This window comes from Crocuta crocuta, unplaced genomic scaffold, assembly GCF_008692635.1.
Source record: "Crocuta crocuta isolate KB4526 unplaced genomic scaffold, BGI_CrCroc_1.0 scaffold102, whole genome shotgun sequence".
Lineage (NCBI taxonomy): Eukaryota > Metazoa > Chordata > Mammalia > Carnivora > Hyaenidae > Crocuta > Crocuta crocuta.
This window is the reverse complement of record NW_027530019.1, coordinates 4,253,583-4,276,143: the sequence shown is the minus strand read 5'-3', so window position 1 is coordinate 4,276,143 and position 22,561 is coordinate 4,253,583. Positions and strand designations below refer to the sequence as shown.

The following is a 22,561-nucleotide window of genomic DNA, read 5'->3' as shown; positions in this document are numbered from 1 at the left end:
TTACTCTAAAAGCAAACCCTGAGCCTTATGTTTGTTTTTATGTTTATTTAAGGACCCAGGCCCCTCTGACATGATGCAGGAGGGTTTGGGAACTTCAAGGAGTTCCTTCAGACTGGCTCTTTCTTCTTACACTCAGTTGGCTCCCTTCCTGAACAGAATCCCTTAACCTCTGCATGTGTTAGTAATAGACAGTTTCCAGAGTAGGTCCTCAGTAGCAGTGATCAAGACATGTTGTTTACTAGAGCTTGTCCTAGAAACAATGTCATGGTCACTAAGTCCATGTCCAGGAAGTATAATCCAAGTTCACCCCAGCCTCCCTAAAAGAAATGGAACTTCTTCCCCTAGAGGACATCTTCAGATGACTAGGAGCTGGCAAGGAGCCTCAATTCTCCCCCAGTTTAATCCCCATAAGGCCCTAGGAAAACATATCTAGGGATCCTTAATGATAGATGACAAGAGAGGTTGCCACTCTCACCCGGCCACACAGTACTAGAAGTATTTTTTAAACTCTCCTTTCTTTCAAGCGACTACCAAGAAGAGTCATGACCCAAATCCCTGCCTCTACTCATTATGCCCAATGATGACCATTTCTGAGTGCTTAATATGTAAAAGGGACTTGAGGATGGCCTCAGGAAAACTCTGGATACCGCTGTGCCTTTGTGAATTTTGCCAATAATTTAGAACATTGCTGCTTGTGGGTTAGCACTAAAGAATGTTTGCAGAATTCTAAGCATCTCTGCCTCTGCTATATTGATCTCCCAGTGAGAATTGAACGCAAGTGATGGGAGAGAGCATGGCTTTTGTTTTTGAAAGTGTCACATTGTGCAATTGTGTCACTTGTGATCGTGTTACAGTAGATCTGGTGGTAAGTAGAGGTTATCTCGAAGGGCATGTTCTCAGATGAGAGCTCAGCACTTAGACTGTTAGCCAGAACATTAATGTCCTGTAACCAGAGCCTACTGGAGCCTGACCACCTTTGAGGCACATTTTAGACTTTCCAGTTAGAAACTCAGAAACTCTCCCACCGTGATGGCTTCCTCAGCCTCCCACTTCCCCAGACCTCTGTGATTCTGGCCAGGAACCACGGGTCCACTCTGATGGATAGAGACACCAGCACAGTATCCTCAATACCTGGGTTCGCATGTGTGTGCATAAAAGTAAGTCCTCACTTACAAGCTTTTGTGACCTAGAGCCTCCGTTTCCTCATTTATTAACTGTAAGTCACAGTGCCTGACTCAACCTGCCTGCTTTCTTCATACCAAGGGCTCCCCCAAAGTCATTTTTTCACAGTTAAATCCAAATCTTTAGTATTCCGAAAAGTAGAATCCATAAGTACATGCATTTAAGCTCCAGGATAATCTCTGATTAATTAGTCAATGTTTCAATGGTCAATTAAGTCACACAGGATATCTTTTTTTTAAGGACAAGTACAATTTATTTTTATGTTATATTTCATATCACAAGCTGAACCACAGAAGCTGCCTGTCAGCACACTACCTTGGGTCCTTTTTCTCTAACCAGACTGCTGGAACATTCTGTACCATGCTGGCTTAATCTCCCCGTTTGTATCCTATTTATTGTGGGTCATGAACCTCTGTGAGAATCTGATAAAATTATAGGCTCTCTCTTAAGAAGAATGCACATACACATAATAAGCACACAAATTCAGCACACAATTTTGAGGGGTTCAGAGACTCCCTGAAACACATTCTTCGGTTCTATCTGAAACCCCTAATCTAGACCATTGCCTGCAGAGGGCAACAGGGCAACTGGAGCCCACACTGAGAACTACATTCAGGAAAGCTGGGGACGCTGTAAAACTTGATTAGTTTTTTAAAGGCACTTTTCTTTAGCATTATCATTTCTTCTGGAAACCTAGAGAAGATTCTGGCCCTAGAAGAGCCCTTCACAGAGCCATCTGTGGGCAGTGGCTTCTGAGCACTCACAGGCATGCTGTTGCAACTGAAGGAACGCACTGCCTTCTTCTTATTTTGCATGGACAAATAATTGAACAGGAAGGAGGACAGCTTGTGCTTGGTCACATCCGGGGCCTCTTCTGAAAAGCAGTCATCATCAAGTGGGTCCAGCAGGGTTTCAAGATGGCAGCTGTCTTCCCTTCTCACAGGACTGACTTCCACATGCTGAGGTTGCTTGATGATCTTCGTGGCCTGGGCTGGGTCATGTCCGGCCCCATTGACAGACTGAAGAGACATCCCATTGGCCAAGGCTCTGGGTCCCCTGGTTTGGGAGATGAGGTTCCCAACCTGAGGGCTAGGTTGGGAAGTACAGTGCTGACTCAGGATAAGAGTGGCAGCATCTCGAATGAGATTCCAGTCTCTCAGGATGTCATCTCTGGTGGTGAACTGGGATGTCACAGTGAAACGGATGATCAATTTGTCCTGGATAGTAGCCGGAATGAGGAAGAGATGGCCATCTCTAGCTAATTCTTTTAATATACTTTCTGTAAGACAATTAGGACCCTGTTTGAAAAATAAAGAGAAGTGAAGTCTATGTGACATCCCCTGTAAGCATTCCCAGAAGCCCAGCATTTATATTTCCAAGAGGCTAAACAACCAATACTATTAATCATAAGCTATGGAAGATGCCATTACCTTTAGACGAAAAACCACCAGGCCAAGGTGCCTCTTGGCAGGAACTTCAAAGAAAGGGTCATTTCTCACCAGAGATTCAAAATATTTTGCCATTTCAGTGCCCTAGAATTGTAAATAGAGAATAGAGTTTAATAATCAGACAAGGGACAATTTCGTATGAATTTTCATTCTGCTACATGGGTTTACACCAGTGACACCCCCACAGAGTTCTGAAAGTCTTCTACCTGATTTTCTTCTCCTTTTGATTTTGCTCATAGTCCAAGCCGGAAAACCTCCAATGGCTCTCTATTACTTGTCACATCAGATTCACCTCAAGAACTCATTTCTGAGGGCCCTTTTTCAGCTCACCCCCAGAACCAGAGGCATCAATGCGATCTGGCCTTGTATCCTGGCTTCACAGCTTTTTGACTGGTTGAGGTGGCAAGTGAGGGCCAAAACCCCACCTATTCTCTGCATTCCCAGCCAGCCACCCTGTGTACCAGCTGCATCTGTGCAGAGAAAGACATTCTTGTTTTTACGGTATGTAGAGGCACAACGGGGGCTGTCCACAGCTCTGCCCTCACCCTAAGCCTACATCTTTCCCTCATCTCTCAAACCTTTTCAAATCCTATACATCAAATGCTCTTTCATCTCCCCCACTTTTTTTTACATTCCACAGAGACCATATTTTTACATATTTTCCCCACATACATCATAGAAAACTGTTTGCACCAGTTTATCAAGTATAGGATTTCTATTCGAGGTGATGGAAAAAGTTCTAGAAATGGTAATGATGGTTGCACACATTGAGAGTGTACTTAATGTCACTGAATTGTACACTTAAAAATGGTTCAAGTGAAAATTCTGTTATGTGTATTTTACCACATTAAGAAAAATGGAAAGCTTTGTACCATATTAACCTTTCCAGGAAGTTTATGTCATTTTTTTAATTTCTTTTTTTTCTAAACTTAGGATTATTAACCAAACAAGGACAGGTTTTAACTTTTCTTTCATTTTAAAAAAATTTCTTCAAATATCTGGAAGGATCTCGATAAAATATATGCTAAGCAATTGCTATCTCCTGGTTCTCATTGAATCGCCTCATTTTCAGACTTGATACTCTATTTTAAGAGAGCTCAAAAAATTCAGCTAAGCACCTCTTTGACCATGATGAAGCAAGTTGCTGCAAACCTCATCCAGACCCTTCTATTTCTGAGAGAGACCACTCATGGTCTATTAAAAACGGTCTCCAATCACTGCCCAAGAACTTTTCATTTTCAAGTCCTAAAGCTCTGAGAGAAGGCACCCTTCTAAATGTTTTCTAACTATTTTATACTTTAGCAATCCATGTTCTAATTTCACAATGATTCTCCCCATATCTCCTTTCCCTCCAGGCCCGTTTCCACCCACCTACCCTCCCAATATTGATCTTTCCAAGTAAATGTTTCTTAACTCTACCTGAGTACCATTAAGATATCTCAGGTACAAACCTAGAGTCAGGCCAGGTAAGGACCATGAAGCTGACACTTTTGAACAAAAAAGGAGACCCAGAAGTCATCTTTGTCCAGCCTCTTCATTTTCCTAGAAGAGGCTAAGGGAAAGTGATTGCCCCAAGGTACGAGTGGCAGAATGCAGGTCTCCTGGTCACCAAGCACATGCTCCTCCCACCACACTCTGCTGCTTCCTACAACGTAAGCTGTTTGCAACAAGGTAGAAGCAGGGGAGGGGAGAGGGGAAACCACACAGCATCCCTGCCAGCAGAAACCACCTTTATGGGGGAATAAAACAGTGCTGCTCCCAGTGTCCTGAACCACTCTAGGTCAAGGCTGGGCAAATACAGCACCCCCCAACCTGTTTTTGTAAATAAAGCTTTACTGGAACACAGCCATGCCCATTTGTTTATGTGTTGTCTATGGTGGCTTTTGTGCTAAAATGGAAGAGTTGAGTAGTTGCAACAGAAACAGTATGGCCCACGAGGCCAGAATATTTAGTCTGTCTTTTACTACTAATCCCAACTATAGGTGATAGGAAATGATTAATGATGATGATGATGATGCTGACAATGACGACAATGATCTATTATCATTAGAATAAGGGAGAAAAATGGAGGAGGAAGATAGAGAAGGAAGAGGAAGTAGGAGGAGGGGAATAAAAATGTATTCATTGGCTATTAGGTGAGCATTAGGTCCTGTACTAAATAAGAACTTTATATGTATTACCTCATTTAAATATTACCATAAACCATTGAGAGAGATATTACCATTTCCCATTTTATAAATTAGGAAGCCAAACACAGGAAGTTTAAGTAAATTGTCTAAGGTCCCCAAATAGTAAAGGGTAGAACTGAAAAACCAACCCAGATTCCATTTTCTAAAGCATTACTGTAATACAGAGATATACACAACTTGGTTTTCTATAACCTTCACATAGTAGAAGATAGTCCAAAATTGTGAAGAGAGGAGGCCTTCCACTCTTGAGCAGGGCACTATGGGGCCGGTCAGGATGACTACCCCAAGCACTGTTGTAAGAATCTAATAAAATACTATAAGGTATTTTTAAAATTTAAGACACTATGCAAGTCATAATTATGAGCACAGTCAAGCTGAAGAAATGAAACTAACTCACATCAAACAACTCAGTTTTAGTTCCACCTCTTACTGTTGTGGGACACTGGTAATCTTTGAGCCCCGTTTTATAAGTGTGCTTGAATAGGTGATCTTAGGAATGCCAAGGAAGCAGTAGCAGTGACTGCGACAGATGGAATTGTCAGGAATGCTCCTGGGAGAAATGGAACCTAATCCATTAACAACATATGGAGAAGAGTGACCAATCCAGGAGGGCAAAGTGAAGGTGAAGGTGCAGAGGCAGACTGAGGAGACAGCTGACATTGAGAAGCCTGAGCTAAAATAAAGGCTGATAACCAGGTCCTTGAAAGCCAGGTCTAGGAGTGTGGGGCAGCTGATGAGAATTTAGAGCTTTGACTTGTAAGAGGAGCATCAAGGGAGTTGGCCAGAACCTACACATTGAATATTCAGTCCCAAGAGCTTTCCTATGACTGTAATCTCCACTATCTCATTCCACAGCCACTCTCTCCAATATTGGGTCTGAGGATATAGAGAGAGTTCAAAATGTCTAACATCCCTCAATACGCTAGATGACAGCCACTCATTGATGAATGTCTTGTTGACAAACACCTTGATGTTTGTTACAAATGTAAAATTTCCAACAGTAAACCAGTCAATGTTACTGCTTCCACCATCTCATTCAGTTGCATGTTTATTTAATGAAGAAGGAATTCCTAAAGGAAAGGTGGAAGGAGAAAGACACACAGAGTAATAAAAGACAATGTCTTTGGATTTATCGAATGCCATGGCTTTTACCAGTGGTTTTGTCCTACTCATAGGCACTAAGAGAAATGAGAAAAACACTGCTGGCCAAAGTTCTTAGTGAAGACCCACCCCTTTCATGAAGAATATGACAGAGAGACAATGCCTGTCTCACCTCTGGGTCTTGTTTCTAGCACAATGATTTTGTTGTTGTTGTTGTTGTTGTTGAATTGAGTCAAAATAAATTATACCAAATAGACTTTCGGTAAATACCTATTGACACGATGCAGAGGTGTTTGTTCCAGAGTTGGTAGGTCTACATCTCCAAGCCAGAAGAGCCATGTCTCAGGAATAACCATAAGAGTGACTCAAATAAGAGTGACAGCTGTGATAATTGGAGAATTCTTAAAAAGATATGCTCCTACCATAGACACACAAGCTGTCCTTTGATTTATTTTCTCTTTCTGTCTCTGCAAACCAGGCTCTGGGGGCATCACTCCCAGGTGCTTAATGATAGCAGAAGGAGTAATGAGATACTCGTTCATGGGGACATACAGCAGATAGCCCTCAGTGTCATGTTCTGCTCAGTGTCCCTCTAGCTAACAAAGAAATGGCCACCCTGAATAATCAAGTCCCAGGAGCCCAAATACAGGCTCAGACACCTGAGCCAAACACCACAGGTCCCCTGGGCAGAAATCAGCCTTCCTCCCCATGAGGACACATAGCAAGATTACATACGTGTCTGACGTGTGCTTGAAGATTCTTCACCCCAAAGGACCGAATCACAAACCAGAGTTTAAGGGAGCGAAACCGCCGGCTCAGGGGGATCTGCCAGTGCTAGAACAAAGGAACACAGTGCTCGTGGTTAGAGGCAAGGGCACTGCTCCCTCATGCACTCTTCAGCTTTATCATCCCCTGCCTTCCCAGACCTCCAGGGACAGAAAGCGTCACCATGACTCCAAAGCTGTTGCTAAGGAGAAGCTAAGGCAAGTTATCCAAAGGCTGCCCTGTCATGTGACCAAATCATGGTGAAGGTGGCCAATAATTACCCTTGTCCAAGAGCAGGACAAGTGGAAACCAAGTCCATGACTCTGAGCGAAGGAGAAGGCATTTTGCTTCAAACGCTGCTTTAAACATTTCATCTCAGCCTGAAATTCAAGATAGGGGCAATACATTTTCTCTCTAAAAGAACCTAAGTTCCTCACATTGCAGAAAATAAAGTTCTATTTCTATTCCTCGTGCAAAATGTAAAGTGTAGTGGTCAAGAGCTGGGATGCAAGCGCCCCACAGACCTGGGTTTCTCCTCCAGCTCTGCCAGTTACTGTCTGTGACCTTGGGCACTGCTGCCTCACTGGCTCCTGGTGAAACAGAATGGACAGCACTTCGGAAGGCAGGAAAAGAACCAATGCAGAGTTTCACAGGAAGTTGCCAGTAAGTGTTGGATATTTAGATGATAAAAACATGAGCTACAAATCACAGCAGGATTTCTGCCTAGGACCAAGGTGACCAGTATTTAATCTCACTGTCTTGTCCTGACTTCTTCCTGCAACACCCCTGTGCCCTCAGGAGGCATCACTCCAGCTTTCAGATTTCAAATGAGCATCCACATCTCAGCCTCTGTTCAACCAAAGTTGACCCTTTGTTCCTGGTGACCAATTCAACAGAGCTTAAAGTTCAAGACTGGGGGGCACCATAGATCTAAAAATTACCAAACCAATATTGCAGATCTGAAAACAGGCCAAAGGGTTTGGAAAACATTGGCAGTTAACCTGATGAGTAAGGTGGTTTCTAATGACGTCTGCCTCTAATGGTCAGAAAGCAAATGTCAGAATGCTTCACCACAATTTCTGCTGAGTAAAAATAAATATTTGTCCCACTGTGTATTTATCTGCTCATCCACAGAATTGCTAAATCCTCAAAACTGTGCTCACCTTCACCCTTCACCCTTATTTCCTGACCTGGGCATACTCCCTTTGGGGACACTCCCCCTTTGTTGATGGACAAGGTTCTCCTACATCAAGTACTAAGCCTTTAATTTTTTAAACAAAACATCCTAGTGGTGAGGACTGGCTTGGGGACTTTCACTTACCAGCAGAGGGCATCAAAACCTGGCCACAGGACAAACTTTCTGTGAACAGGAAAGCAGTCAACTCCACCCCTTATTAGATAAACACTCTAGGAGAATAATGAATGGATAATAGGAGGCTTCTCTAAAAATATTGTTTCCCAAATGGTTATGGCCAATTGACTGCTTTACCTCACCAGAAATTAAAATGAGAGGCAGAGATTATTTTATTTTTTATTTCTTCATGCTCTTTTTCATATCTCTGGTTTTTCCTCTGGTTATTATTCTAAAACCATTCCATGCTGACCCAGAAGGTGGTTCTAGCTGATATTTTCTGTTAGAGCAGGAACTTTGGACTTAAAGCGACATGGCTCTGCTTAAACTTGAGACATCCCAAAACCTCTTCCGTGTCCTTGCAAGGTTTTGCATGTCTCCCCTGCCAGAGGCAAGATAATGCCCCATCCACTAGTGGGAGCTTGATGTCAGAAAATCTAGGCCCGATTTTAGGCGGCGCCAGGGCTCAAGTCCCTAAGTCTTCTCTCCCAGGAAGCTGCTCTGTTTCTGCCTTATCTCAAACATGGCTGGCCTTCAGTTTAAAGCTATGGCAACATGAGTTTCTATGAGACTTGAAAATTAAATCTACCCAGTTAGAGGTGAGGGAAGGAAAAGAATAAAGTAGCACTTTCTAGATGTAGATATATAAATAATAAGGCTCCCTGAACCAATGCTAAGCAAAGTTTAATTCAATATTTCTATAAATTATCTGGAAGAGAGAGAGAGCACCGTTAAATCTCCAAACTGATAGGAATGAACCACAGAAATATCTGGCACGAACAAACAGAGAAAACAAAACAAAAAAAGTAACACGAGATCCAAAGTGGGCCGAGGTAAGACAATACTCTAAAGTTATGATGATCCAAATTCACTTATAAGAAGATGGGCACCATTTCACACTCAAGAAAGAAACAACACAGAATTACCCCTAATGATATCTGCCCTTTGGGATGCTGGGGGAAAATATTTTTTAAATTAAAAATTTCTGAAAATCTACCAGGCAGGGCAATGGAGATGAAAGAACCATTATTCGTCTATTTTTATCAACTTCTATAGGGTCTGTACGCTTACTACATGCAATGCCAATCAAAAAAGCCTCAAAAATCTAAAGGAAGTATAAACTGGACTGAGGGAGAATAGCCAATATAATAGAGATGAGAGAGCTATTATTTTAGGACTAAAAGGGCAAGACATTTCAGCTGCCCAAGGAGACAAGACATTTTCAAACTAAATCTTACAGACATCAGGCCTCGCTCTCTCAGCTTCACCGCATTAACTCATTTAATCCTCACAAGCCTAAGAAGCCAATATTATTATCATCCTCATTTTACAGATAAGGAAACCTAGACAGAGAGGCTACGTCATTTGACTAAGGCCACACACGTTAACAAATTGAGGAACAAGGATTCAAACACAGGCCATCTGGCTTTAGCACCTAAATACTTAACCATTCTGCTATAGCAAATCTCTGCACCGTAAGAGTTTTTAGGACTATTACCCCTCCCGTTTATTGTGTTAACTGATCTACATGTACATTCCAATGTCAGCCTCACAATACCCTATCAAATCAGTGCCACTGTGCCCATTTTACAGATGAGGAAGCCACAACTCTGAGAGAGCCGTTAAGTTTCCCAAAGCCCCTCTCTGGTGGCATGGCATTTCAAACCAAGCTCATCTCACTCTGCTCTGCTGCCTCCTATTGGCCACAGATATATAGCATGTTTACATCTCTGTCGCCCCTACCATTAAAGGAAAGGCTCCTCTTCAAACTGAGGAGTAAATCTGAAAAGCTTGTTTCCCCAAGAGACAGTACAGGCTGCCAATGCGGGCAGGTTCAAGAGACCAAGGTATAGCTAGTTGGAAAGGCCAGGACTTCTCTGAGGCGTCCAGAAGCTCAGGAAGTTCTGTCCCTATGCCCCACCACCTCCCATGGACACTCCCACCTTGTCTCCGTGGGGACAAGAGATAAAAGTGATTTAAGCAAGGATCCTCTTTCCCTACCCAAGGAAATTCTCCACCCTTCCCCAATGCTAGGCAGTAAGCAGAAAAGATTATCCAAGATGGAGACAGAAAAGAACTGATCCATTCATGGTAGAAAAGATATTTCTGGGAATTAAGGAATGCCACACATATTCAGGAAATGTGCATACTGCCTCAGAGGTTGGTCTCAATTTTTAAACAATTTTCTGAGCTTCATTCCATATACTTAGAAACCGAAGGCATACAGCAGTATATTATGGGATGAGCTCACAGTGTGCTGATTTCAGACAGCAGCCAACATAAAAGAGACCCTCTGGGGCCAAGTGCAGCCAGTTTCCATCTCAGAGGCCACCATTTCCAGGCACTCACCATGAAGTCAGTGGCCATGCCGGAGTTGGCATGCCTGAGGTAGATGGGGTTCACGCTGAAGGTCTGCTGCAGCTTGTACTTGTCCTTGACCCTGTGGGTTTCCAAACGGGCATTAGTGGCTGAGGCCTCTGCAGAGGAAGCAAGGCTTTCCCATGGGCTAGAAGCTTGGCTGCCACACTCACCAGAACCCAGTACAGTCAAAGTGCACCATCATCCACTTGGAAGGGTTAAAGGTGAAGGAATCGGCATACTCGATGCCCTTCAGAAACCCCCGGAACTCAGGGCACAGGAAGGCAGTGCCTGCATAGGCAGCATCAATGTGGAGCCACAGTCCCTCATTGGCACCTGAGGAGGCAAATGTCACCCGGCTGGGAGGTGGGACTGGGGGGTGGGAGTAGGGGTGGCCACCAGCCAGCTCAAAGGCATCTCTCTCCCTTTGCAGTGGCTTGGGGGTTTCAAGAGAAGAGAAGAAGGGACAGCCTGCTCTGGCTGGAGGATGTGGAGATGAGGGCGGGGGGACACATCAGTGAGAGTGGAGCCTCCTGAAGGGAAGTCTACAGAGCCATACCTGGCCTTTTTCTCTCACTGGCCAGAGGGCGGACGCTCTCTTGGTGAAAACCTGGAAGTTTCTGGCACAGAAACTAACTTCCCACTGGCCCAGACAGCAGTGTTAACGCATCTAACACCGTTAGAGAGGGGACGTTTCTCTTCCCTAGTGGATTTCTTGCTTAGGAACTTTAAACAATCCTCTTTGGGTTTCTTCTCTGCCTTTATCTTCCCCCATGGCTTCCCCTACCCTACCACTTTCCTTTCCTTAGCCTAGAAGAGAAAATATTTCACTGTGCCTCATTTACCCTGGGTTTCACATATAGCTTGCTTTAAGTAGATTTCAACATACAACCGAAAGGACAGGAAAACCCGGGGACCTCCCAGGGTTGTCTCCTGAGAGGATGCAGGGCAGGGCCAAGGAGCAGCTCTCTAACCCCTTGCCCACTGCTGGGTGACCTGGCTGCCTAGGAGAAGGCCCTTGTGAGCTGTGGTGGCTTTTCTAACTCTCTCTGCACTGACCAAGGAGGAATAGGAGCATTCTACAGAGCTAGTTTCGGGTTCTTGGCACATTCTGAAGTTCATTACTTGTCTTCCTAGCCAGACAGGGCAGACACTTACAGATGGGACCCAGCTCTGACAAGCAGTCAAATGCACAGACCCCTGTGGTCCCCAGCGTTGCACACACCTGAAGGAAAATAAAGGCAGTTAACGTGGGAGGGGACTCGTGTGACACATTTGGCCTGAAACAAAGATACTAACTACCTGTATTCTCTACCCCACCCACCCCACCTCAACAGTGTATATTTCACATTACACTTTACCATGACTGAGAGTGAGATATATATTTTATATAGCAATCTAGCACATATATATGTGTATTTGAAATGAAAGTCTCACCAAACAATACATACTGTGGCTACAGGAGTGTACTCTGATAGTCTCTATTCTACTTATTTTTTTTTCTTATGCGGATTATGACCCACAGAATTTATTTCCTAACATGCCAACAAATAATAACTCATAATTTGTAAAGCAGCATATTTGACAATATCTCTGCTTTTCTTTGCAGCAGGTTACTTGCCTGAATTCTGCCCAAACTCCTTTCTCACCTCCAGGTTCTATCATTCTAAGCTTAGAACACATTTTGACTTACAAAGACAGGCACCAAGCCCCTCTCCTTGTCCTCTTTGATGGCTTTCTGAAGAGCTTCCCCTCGGAGTGAGAAGTTGTCATCCACAGGCAGAAATTTCATCTTCACAAGAGAAATCAAACCAGCTTTTTCCACTGATGAGTGAGCCTAGAAGGACCATGAATACCTGTTAGCAGAGTTATCCTGGGATAAGCAACCCCACCAAAACAATACCGTTGAAGCCAGACTAAAGGAATCAAAAATAACATTTTTTGTGTCTCTTCCCCTTCAGTTCCTGGAGACAACCTCCAAGGCCTGCACTGCCCTGAGCTCCAGAATACTCAAATCTAGAAAAAAATTACTTAAGAGCTAAGACTCCAGAAGCCAAGCCCTAACCCCAAGGTTTGGCCTATATTGGGCAACTCACCTGGTCAGAGGCATAGGCAATGAGCCGGGCGTTCAGGACAGACTCATCTGCCCCAGGTTCAGATGCTTTCATTTCTAGGATTTTGTTCTTCCTTGCTGCCAGCAAGGCGATCAAGGTGGACTCACTGACTGTGCTCTGTAGTGGAAGAAGGATTACCAGTGGCAGCCTCTCCTTGAGTTCTCTGGGTAGATTCCCCAGGCTTCTAGGGGTGTGTGTGTGTGTGTGTGTGTGTGTGTGTGTGTGTGTGAGTGAGTGAAAGCTATTCCTAAGAAGGGGCTCTCCCACCAGGGCTGTCCTTCCTCCTGACTCTCAGGCCTATTCCACATTCTCCCTTCACAACACCTTATGCATTCCTGGGACACCCCCCTCTCCTCTCATTTTTGGGGGAGGTAATGCACATTTTCACCGAATACCAACCTCTTTATTAAGAGGCCACAGAGACCAACAAGAGAATGTTCAGCCTCAGCTAGGTACAAATTTGCTTACAGATATGTTTGCTCCCCATGTAAAACTTGCTGAAAATAAAGAACTTTAGGTATGGAAACAGAGTTTGTATCTAAAGACATATTCCAGAGAGACAGAGGTCCTGGTCTATGTGAGAGGCTAGTCACTGTGGCCTTGATTCTGTTGCCAGTGGCTCTCGTGACCTTGGGTTAACATTGCCCCTCTGGAAGATTCTTTTCCATTTATAAAATGGAAAGCATCCCTCCGGCCACCTCCCAGAGTGGGAGTATTGATTATCCAAATGAGGGCTAAATAGGATTTCATTCTGGCCACACGATTATGGGAATCCTGTGGGACCCCCTCAGCAACCTTACAGAAATCTTGATGGTGTCTCAACATTCATTCTCTCAGTCTTTGGTGTCTTTGCTTCTTGAAATCTTGAGGTGACTGACAGCTGATAGCTCCTTGCTAAAAAGCCTGGCAGACAGTGTCATAGGGAGTGGTCTATAGAGATCAGATCCTACTAGATAGTCATTGACTGGAAATTACTCCACAAACAGAGGTCAGCAGAACAGTAATACTAATAATAATGCCACCTTCCATCTACATAGCTATTCATAGTTTACAAAACTTTCTGTCATCCCTTCAGCTCCATAAAACCTCTCTGAGGTTCTTGTGACTTGTGTCTGCAGATGAATGCTCAGAGATGTTACAGGACAGAACCAAGTTCACACAGCTGATGAATACAAGAGACAGCATGATTTAGACAGGCGAGGGTTTGAATCCTCACTCTTCTACTTACCAGCTGAGCAAGTGGGGCAAGTTCTTAACCTCTCTGAGTTTCAGTGCTCTTATCTCAAAAGTCAATGATGATACTATTTACTTATAGAGTTCTTGAGGTAATTAAATGAAAAGCAAGATTGTGTACAGCAGGCATTTAGCATGTCTCCCAGATAATATCTGAAGCTGTAACTATTTTTGCAAACAATATAGAAGGTCCACAACATGCAGCAATATGTCTTCCTTGTGAGGATTTTAATTTTGCTGCAAGACTGGAGAGAGAGGGAGTCACTTAGCTAGCAAATGAGCCCAGCAACATTTCTGGTTCTCAGCTCATGGCACCATGGCTGGTTTTATTTTAAAGAAGAGTTCATTGAATGTCCATATCCACTCTTTGAGGAAACCATTATTGTTATTATATTAGTTCTCATTATTATTATCTCTATCTTATAGATTATAAAAGCAGGAAAATTACATGCTTCAGTAGAATTCAAGAATCTGAGGAATTCTCAGGGCACCTGGGTGGCTCAACTGTTTAAGTGTCTGACTCCTGATTCTCAGGGTTCATGAGTTCAAGCCCTGCATCGGGCTCTGCACTGACAGTGTGGTGCCTGCTTGGGATTCTCTCTTCCTCCCTCTCTCTCTGTCCCTCCCCTACTCATGTTCACACACTCTCTCTCTCTTTCTCTCTCAAAATAAAGAAACGTATAAAAATATCTTTAAAACAAAAGAATCTTCTTAAATATAGAGAACAAAGAGGGTTGCTGTAGGGGTTGTGGGAGGGGGGATGGGCTAAATGGGTAAGGAGTTTAAGGAATCTACTCCTGAAATCATTGTCGCACCATGTGGTAACTTGGATGTAAATTATAAAAAATAAATACATTATTAGATTAAAAAAAAGAAGAAGAATCTGAGGGTTCTCAAAGGTCTCAGAACCAAGCTCTCATGAATATCCAAGGTCTATATAGATGCAAAAGAACCTAGCAATGTGCACAGCCTATGGGAGGCACCTTGCAAGCTCCATTATACTGACTGCTCTTGATAAAAAAGGAAATATTTGAGGAAGTATCATTTGACAGATATCCAAACGATAGGGTTATAGGATAAGATAAATTGATTTATGTCATTAGTTTTTCTTTCTAACAAGGGTCTCCTGGACCCAGGAGGGAGGGGAAGAACTTTCTACTTGCCTTTTTTTTTTTTCTTTTTGGACCAGAAGGTGTTAAATAAGACAAGGAAGAGGAGAGGAATTGTCAGTTTATAACTAAGAAACCTGAATCAAACAATACTGGAAATGTGATAATGTGCTGATTTCTTCATCTTTCTCAAAGAGAAAAGAAAGGAAGGGTGGAGGTGGCAACAGTTTTAGACAGTGGCAGGGGTGGCAGCCATGACAGTGGTGGCGTCAGTGATAGTAGCAGCAGTCAGGACAGACAGTGATGATGGTAAGGGCAGGAGCAGTGGCAGCGATAGGAGGGCAGTAGGTGACACAGGAGAACCTCCACGGAGAAGAGAGTGCCTGGACAAGGGTTCAGCTTATCTTTCACTACTTAGCCCTCACTCTGGGAGGAGCTTTGCCAATGGAGGTACCTGCAAGACGCCGCCTCCCTGGCTGCCGGGGTGGTGGTGCAGGAAGTGCTCTGGGAGCCCCAGCATTTTTGCCAGCCAGTCCATGACGTTCATCTCCAGCTCCGTGCATGCAGGGCTGGAAGCCTGAAAGAGGGAAAGCAGTCTCATCCAGATAGCCCCAGGACCCTGAATGCAAGCCCCCACCAGCCCCAGAAACACATCTGTCTCTGCCCTGACCCTTCCCGGGTCCCTGTGCTCTCAGTGAGAACCTGACCTATCTTCCCCCTGGAGAAGGGGTCAATGTCAGTCCTTGTCCCCCATTCCCATCCCATCCTTTATGAAACCAAAAAGGGCAAAGAATGTAGGGCTTTGGATTGATGCCACCCTCAGTGAAACAGAGTCCTGTCTGAACTCCAAAGCTCTATGGAGAAATAGCCCTAAAAATGATTGCTTCCATTTGGCTTCCCTAGTCCCCAAAATACCCAACCGAGCAGATTTCTGAAGGCCAGGGGCAAGTTTTAGGACTAAGAAAGAAAGCACTCCTTCCTGGAAAAGACAGCAACACTCCCGCCTCACTCCTCTCAGCCTTTCCTCCCCACAACACACCCTTCCTTCAGGCTTAAAATATAAAGCTGTTTTAGGAGGCTTTCTGATACAATTTAAAGCTGCTTGGTGCTTAGGGGGTTATTAAGGGAAGTCCGAGGCTATATCCCTAACCCCTCAAAGACGAGAGCACAGGGAAAGCTGTACCCACAGGCACCAAAGGGCTTAGTTAGGATCACAAACCGTGGCAATAACCAGATCTCATTCCAAATCTCATCTCTGTCTCCATGAGCTGTATGATCCTAGGGAGATAAGTTACTTAAGCCTCAATTTCTTCATCTACAAAATGGGCCACTATTCATACTTCCACAGGGTTAAAGGATCAGATGAGGTAATTTATATAGAGCTTAAGCTGAAAGAATGTGGCCATTGTTAATATTTAACTTAGAACCCATTTCAGAGATCAGGACAAAATGTGTCTGCCTCAGGATGTCACCTTCTGCAAGTTGCCACTGCTTACAGCTACAGCCATGGTTACTCACCCAGGTGAATCCCAAGCAGTTGATGGCATCGGCCAGCATGTCTCCCAGAAGTGATGGCCACGAGGTGAGAGCTGGGTAGTAGGCATGCATGTGGGGGCTTTGCCAGTGTACGACCTGGAGGCAGAGCATGTACATGTGTGGTACCGGGAGGCTTTCTGGGAGGCTTTCCTCTACCAGAGACCCTCCTTGGCAGGGGGAGGCACCCACTCTAGAGATGAGCTGACACTTTTAAGACAGTCAAGTAAATGACACAACTCCATAAAAATAAATGTAGTGTTCTTGCCACCCGCACTCCTCATATTCTAAGCTGCTTCGTCAGTGGAGCTTTTGTACACATGCTAAGGCCAGAAGGGAATATGCAAAATGAAAATTGGTATGGTAATTAGGGTTGTGGATTCTGGATAGTGTGCACATTAGTCTCCAGTGCTTCTCCCTCATGCCACTCTGCCCAGTAATAAAGAGGAAGCAGACTATGAGCTCTAGGAGAATAGGTTGCCTGTCTCATCCAGTTTCTTGTGGGAAAAAAAAAAAACCATCCTTTGTTTTTTGGAGCTCTCTGAGCTCTCTGGGCACACAGCTCCTGCACAGGATCAGGGTACATGGATTCAAAGTTGTCCTTAGCTTCCCAAGCAGGGTGGTGAAAAGAGAGAAAGGGCAGGGGAAGTGCCAACCTAAGTGCATGGTACCCCTACCTCAAAGTTAACCCCTGAGCCCACAGTCAGGTTGAAGAACCGGATGTAAGCAGGAGCCAGCTGGACAGACAGGGCCCCACTCTAACAGGCTCATGAGATTTATTGATTATCTAATCTGACTGCATCTCCCTGTTTTATGAACATGCCCTTTTCATTTCTGCATTCATGTTTTTGAGCAATATTAGTCCCCGGACAGGAAGGCACTTCCCATATTGACAGGACCTTTCAAAACCTGTTAATTCTTAGAAGGGTACTGAATACCCATTTCCTCCACAAACCTTGCCCCAGTTCCCACCCCGCTTTTATCCTTTCCCTGAACCTATGGAACATTCTCATTCTAGATAGATGTTCCACCTACTGAGAACTCATTAGTCAACATCTTAGTGTATCATTAGTGAGCTATTTGGTATGCATAAATTCTTTTTATTCCTCACTAACAAAGGTAGTGTCCTAGACAGTGTCTGTGGTAGGAGGAACATACAATTAAAGTCCAAGGACACAGGTTTGTCTTTCCGTGTCCCTAACCAGATGTGTGAGTTTGTAGGTTTATAGTAAAGTTAATAGGCTTAAGCTCCAAGGCCCACGTTTGCATGGGTCTTTTCTAAGAATCATACTTAATTTTATTTTCTTACAGGTCTCAAAATTTATATGTGATTCAGACCCCATAAAAACAGGATCCTCCCCTGCACCTTTCTTGACCTCAGTTTCTCATCATAAAATAAATCTTGTTTCCTGGGGCTATCATGTGGATCAGTCTAGGAAGAAATTTGCCAAATGGAAAGCACTAATGTTCACGGTACGTTAGCCACCCAATGATAGACACATCATTTATCCTGACTTGACTCTTAGATAATCAGACCTCTTCCTCCAATTTTCACCAGGCAAAATGTGTTCTATGTAACAATATCTTCCCCTTTCCATGCTTTATCTTAATTCTCACAAGACCCCTATGAGGTAAGTTCTATCATTACCCCTGTTTTTACAGATGAGAAAGGGGGCTGGCGAGTGTGAAGCAGCATCCTGTGATCACACACACCTCACAGACACAGATAATAGTGCCAAGACAGAAATCCAAGGCTGTCTAACCCCACAGCCCAATCTCCTAAACAGGATAGTGTCCTGCCTTCTCTCACTGTGCTGCTCTCTCTCCCATATGAAGAGGAGAAAAGGTTTTCCTTTCTTTCTTTTCTTAATGTTTATTTATTTTGAAAGAGAGAGAGCACACAATCATGTACTCAAGGTGGGGAGGGGCAGAGAGAAAGGGAGAGACAGAGAATCCCAAGCAGGCTCTATGCTGTCGGCACAGAGCCCAATGCAGGGCTCGAACCTACAACCTGTGAGATCCTGACCTGAATGAAAATCAAGAGTTGGACGCTTAATCAACTGAGCCACCCAGGCTCCCCCAGTAGAGGAAGTTTTTCTAACCAGAGTTGGAATTAAAGCAGGACAGTTATTGTTTGTGTCTGGGAGATGGCAGGGAGCGAAAAATCAATCCAGTCTTCAGTGAGAGACTGGTCAGAATGAGAAAGCAAAGGACCAACTGCTTTCAGGCCATCTCTCAGAGTCTGGTACAGCCTGCGAGATTAGATGGAAGACGAGGCCCTCATTATCGGTGTCCTTAGTGACGGTATTTTGGAAACCCCAGAGAAGGGCTTCCATTCCCTAGCCCTATCAAGAGGCAATTATCTGTTCTTGCAAGATAAATATGATTAGATAAGCTAGAGGAACCTTATCAAAAACAGGCAGACCTCTGGGTCCAGAAATGAGCCTCTTTGCCCACACCCCCACCCACCCCCCACTGCCCCCCCCAGCAACTGCTGGAATTGCAATCAAACAAATCAGCTCATTTCTGCCTCTTCCGGACAGTTGCTCTGAGTCTCACTACCAAATTACAGTTGGCCCCTCAAGAGATTACACTTTACAGAATGAAATCCATGAGATAATCTTATCAGAGAGCTAGCTTCCTTGGTAAAGCTTTACGATATGGAAATTTTCAAAAGGTGCTTATGAAATAGGCTGAGTGGTCAAATAGAACTGTGTATTTGGCTTTGTACAAACTTGCCAACCAATACGTTTGTAGACACTTATGCGGAGTCTGAATAATTTATCAACCCTGCCTCCAGGCACATTTCTGACACATCTAAATCTCTTAGAGGATGACGGTTGCAAATCTCAAGTCATCCTCGGAAAGTCTCTAGACACATGTGGTTCAGGGGCCCCTGGGTGGCTCAGTCAGTTAAACATACAACTTCGGCTCAGGTCATGTATGATCTCACAGTTTGTGAGTTTGAGCCCTGTGTCAGGCTCTGTGCTGACAGCGCAGAGCCCACTTCAGATCCTCTGTCTCCCAATCTCTTTGCCTCTCCTCCCACACTCTCTCTCTCTCTCAAAAAGAAACAAGAAAGAAAGAAAGAAAGAAAGAAAGAAAGAAAGAAAGAAAGAAAGAAAGAAAGAACGAACTAGACATGTGTGGTTCAGGACACCAGNCAGGGCGGGGGGGGGGGGGGGGGGGCAGGCTCAGGCTGAGTATTCAGTCACACACTAGTAGAGATACTAGTACAGGATAAAGAGCAGAGCCTTTGGACTAAGACTGGCCTGGGCTAACATCTTGGATCTGCCAGCCACAAATTCTGTAACTTTGAGAAAACAATTGCTATCCCGGAGCCTCAGTTTCCTCATTTCTAAAACAGGGATTGTAGGCTCACTGTGGGATGAAACAGGCTAGCCTGTAATGGGGCTCATCCAGTGCCTGGCATGTGGCACAGAGCTCAGTAAAAGGCAGCCCTTCTGTGGGAAGGGGACTGGTACACTTTAACATGAGCATCTTGGAACAGCTCCCCGTCCCTGGCAGCCAGGGACAGCGCCACAGACCACAGAGGTGGGCTCCAGTTCAAGTGCCAGCCAGCCTCTGTCTGTTCCCTGGCCCTGCCAGTGCTGTCACCAGCCTGTGCTCTTTGTCACTGGAAAGCTCCTTCTTACTCTTGAAAAGCACCTCAATCACGAGACACCCCCCCACCACCCCCCATAGGGAAGGACGTGGTTCCAGCCTCACTCAGCATTCTGGGCCTCCCTACCTGACAGGATGCCCTCACGGAAAGTGTATTCTAGGCCTCCTTCCCTCCCTTCAGTGAGTCACAGCATTCTGTAGGAGAGTCCCTGGCTCTCCCAGCTGGGGCTTCAGGGACTATCTCCAGCCTCCTCTCTCTGTCATTCTATCCACATTGGCCTTTACCCTCAGACCCAGTTTGCACTCTCACCTCACCCCATTAGATTTCCACACATCCGTCAGGCTAGGCCCTGGGGTGAAGTGTTGATTCCCTCCAGCCTCCCACCCAGCACTACAGGTCAGCCCTGACATCAGAAACCTACTTTCAGTCACAATTCTGGCCCTCTATGTGCCCATAAGACAGGCTTGCGTGTTGGTGTACAAGGAGCAGGGCATCCCAAGTTACCCGAGGCAGGCCTCTCCTCAGGCCTACTGGCCCCCCACCTCCTCTGCCCTAAAACTCTGAACCATCTTTGTGGTGACTGTGTCTCACCCCAGGCATGATGATTCTCTCGATGTCCCCAAAGATGCTGTCCCAGCTGTCAGGTTCCTCAGGAGCACTGTCAGGCAGCTGGGCTCGCAGGTAACCAGGACGCACGTCTGGAGTCACCCGCCTCTCCCGCACGGTGCTCAGGTACTGGCAGATGTAATCCACCATCTCTTTTCCTACAAAGGAGGAGGAGAAACCAGCTTCATGTCCCCCATCTGGGCCTCACCAATTCATGCCCGACCCCCTCGAGTCAGGGCCAACAGACTTGGTGAAGATGGAGATGGATTCATGGGCTGATGGGGAAGGGTCCAATCCCCAGCATCAACCTTGTCCTCAGAATTTAAAAAATAAAGTGAGGTTGGGGCTGGCTCAGTCAGTACAGTGTGTGACTTTTGATCTCAGGGTCATGGGTTAAAGTCCCACATCAGGTGTGGAGATTACTTAAAATAATAATGTTTAAAAAGAATGAAAAAATAAGTAAGATGAATGAATGATGGGGGCAGTGTGTGAGTGAACAAATGAACAGACTGAAAATCTTGAAGTGTAAAATTCTAGCACCAAAGTAAAATACTTCCTTTTTCTCCCCCTTCCCTTATCCATATCCATCTTGATTGTCTCTCTTACCTTTCTTTCCTTCTCAAAAACAGAACATCTAATTAATTCACTACCTTCCAGGTTTAGTAGAAACGCTGTGGCTTTTTCTATCCAAAAATTGTTACACACACACACACACACACACACACACACCCTAAATTCCCATGCCAGCTTCTGATACAAGCTGGAAATTCTACTTGTTCACTATTCCCATTGGATCAGTAAATTCCTCACTTTTGGACCCATGGGCTTCTTTGAGAATCTGATGAAAATGATGGGCTTGCACACACAAAAAATCTGGTGTATAATTTCTGCAGTTCAGGGGGTCCTGAAAGCACAACCACAGACCCAGACTAAGAACGCTGAACTAGCCTGAAGTCTTGGGGAAATGCAAGACCACGTCTTAATGACTCGACTTCTCTCCCTTTGTTTGCACCAACACCTCAATGCCTAGGGCATTTCTTAGATGCTCAAGAAAAAAAAATTGTCAAATGTATGACCAGATAAATAAGGAAGAAAAAGAGTCAACTCAAATACTCTGAAGCCTCTGTAAATTATTTTTTCCCCAGGACAGTGCCTGTCTCTTGCTCCAAGTCTCTCCCTCTCTGTCCCTGTGTGTCTGTCTCCCTCTCTCTGTCCATCTCCCTCAAGACCTAATAGTTCCTCCATAGTGCTCCTGAGGTTTTTCTCTCCTTGAAAACATAAAATAAAATAGAGAAAAGGAGAGGAAACCCTATTTCTTGCCTCTGCACCAGCTCGTCTAAGGATTCTCATGAGCAGGACCAGCTCCAGGAAACACCGTGAAGGAGACAGAGGGACTTGGACACCCTTCCCTCTTCCCTCTGTGCTCTCCTCCACACCTCGGGCAGCCGCCGCCTCTTGGCACTGAGGTGGCACCCCCGCTGAGCCCTGAAGCACTAGTCCAGCCCTCCACTTGTCCAGCGGCGGCTGAGATGTATTTGCTTTCCCCGCACAGGATGGAGGTCTACGGGAAGCTGCTCGGACTTTTGGGAAGCAGTGGAGGGAGTAAGCCAGCGCATGGGGTAAAGGCTGCCAGCCCCTCGGTGAGCTCCGTCTGGGCGGAGGAGCCCGAGAAGTTGCATTTCACACGGGACAATACCGTACAGCAGAGACATTTTAGACGACATAACCTACCAGCCGGGATGAGGATGGAAAAAGCCACAGGGAGAAAAACGGTGAGCAACTACCCACTGCCCCTCTTGGCGAGCCACGCCTGCAGACGGGTTAACCACGGCTCCCTTCTCACCACACAGGGGCTTGCGACCGAGTAGCTGCTCAGTGAATATTTATGAAATGAAGGACTACATGAAAGAACAGTGCTGAGAGAGCCACCCAGAACCGAATATAAGG

At 45.0% G+C, this 22,561-nt stretch overlaps 1 protein-coding gene and 1 long non-coding RNA gene across 3 annotated transcripts in view; one reads left to right on the top strand and one right to left on the bottom strand.

Moving 5' to 3' along the window:
• Positions 1-1,417: 1,417 nt before the first annotated feature.
• The window catches only part of HDC (histidine decarboxylase), a 21,566-nt gene continuing 422 nt past the window's right edge, over positions 1,418-22,561 (bottom strand). The window contains exons 2-12 of one of the 2 annotated variants that reach the window (XM_077764318.1): positions 20,600-20,772; positions 16,369-16,482; positions 15,305-15,427; positions 12,491-12,625; positions 12,088-12,231; positions 11,553-11,619; positions 10,568-10,730; positions 10,386-10,476; positions 6,656-6,754; positions 2,613-2,714; positions 1,418-2,480 (exon numbers count right to left, since the gene is read on the bottom strand). In XM_077764318.1, coding sequence (XP_077620444.1) covers positions 1,737-2,480; positions 2,613-2,714; positions 6,656-6,754; positions 10,386-10,476; positions 10,568-10,730; positions 11,553-11,619; positions 12,088-12,231; positions 12,491-12,625; positions 15,305-15,427; positions 16,369-16,482; positions 20,600-20,772 — 1,955 coding nt within the window. In that variant the 3' untranslated portion in view covers positions 1,418-1,736. The remainder of the gene's footprint in view (positions 2,481-2,612; positions 2,715-6,655; positions 6,755-10,385; positions 10,477-10,567; positions 10,731-11,552; positions 11,620-12,087; positions 12,232-12,490; positions 12,626-15,304; positions 15,428-16,368; positions 16,483-20,599; positions 20,773-22,561) is intronic. The other variant, XM_077764319.1, reaches the window with a different exon arrangement.
• On the top strand, positions 20,525-22,555 carry LOC144231747 (uncharacterized). Its single transcript, XR_013335176.1, has 3 exons — positions 20,525-20,740; positions 22,167-22,386; positions 22,465-22,555. It is a non-coding gene; the product is annotated as an uncharacterized LOC144231747 (long non-coding RNA).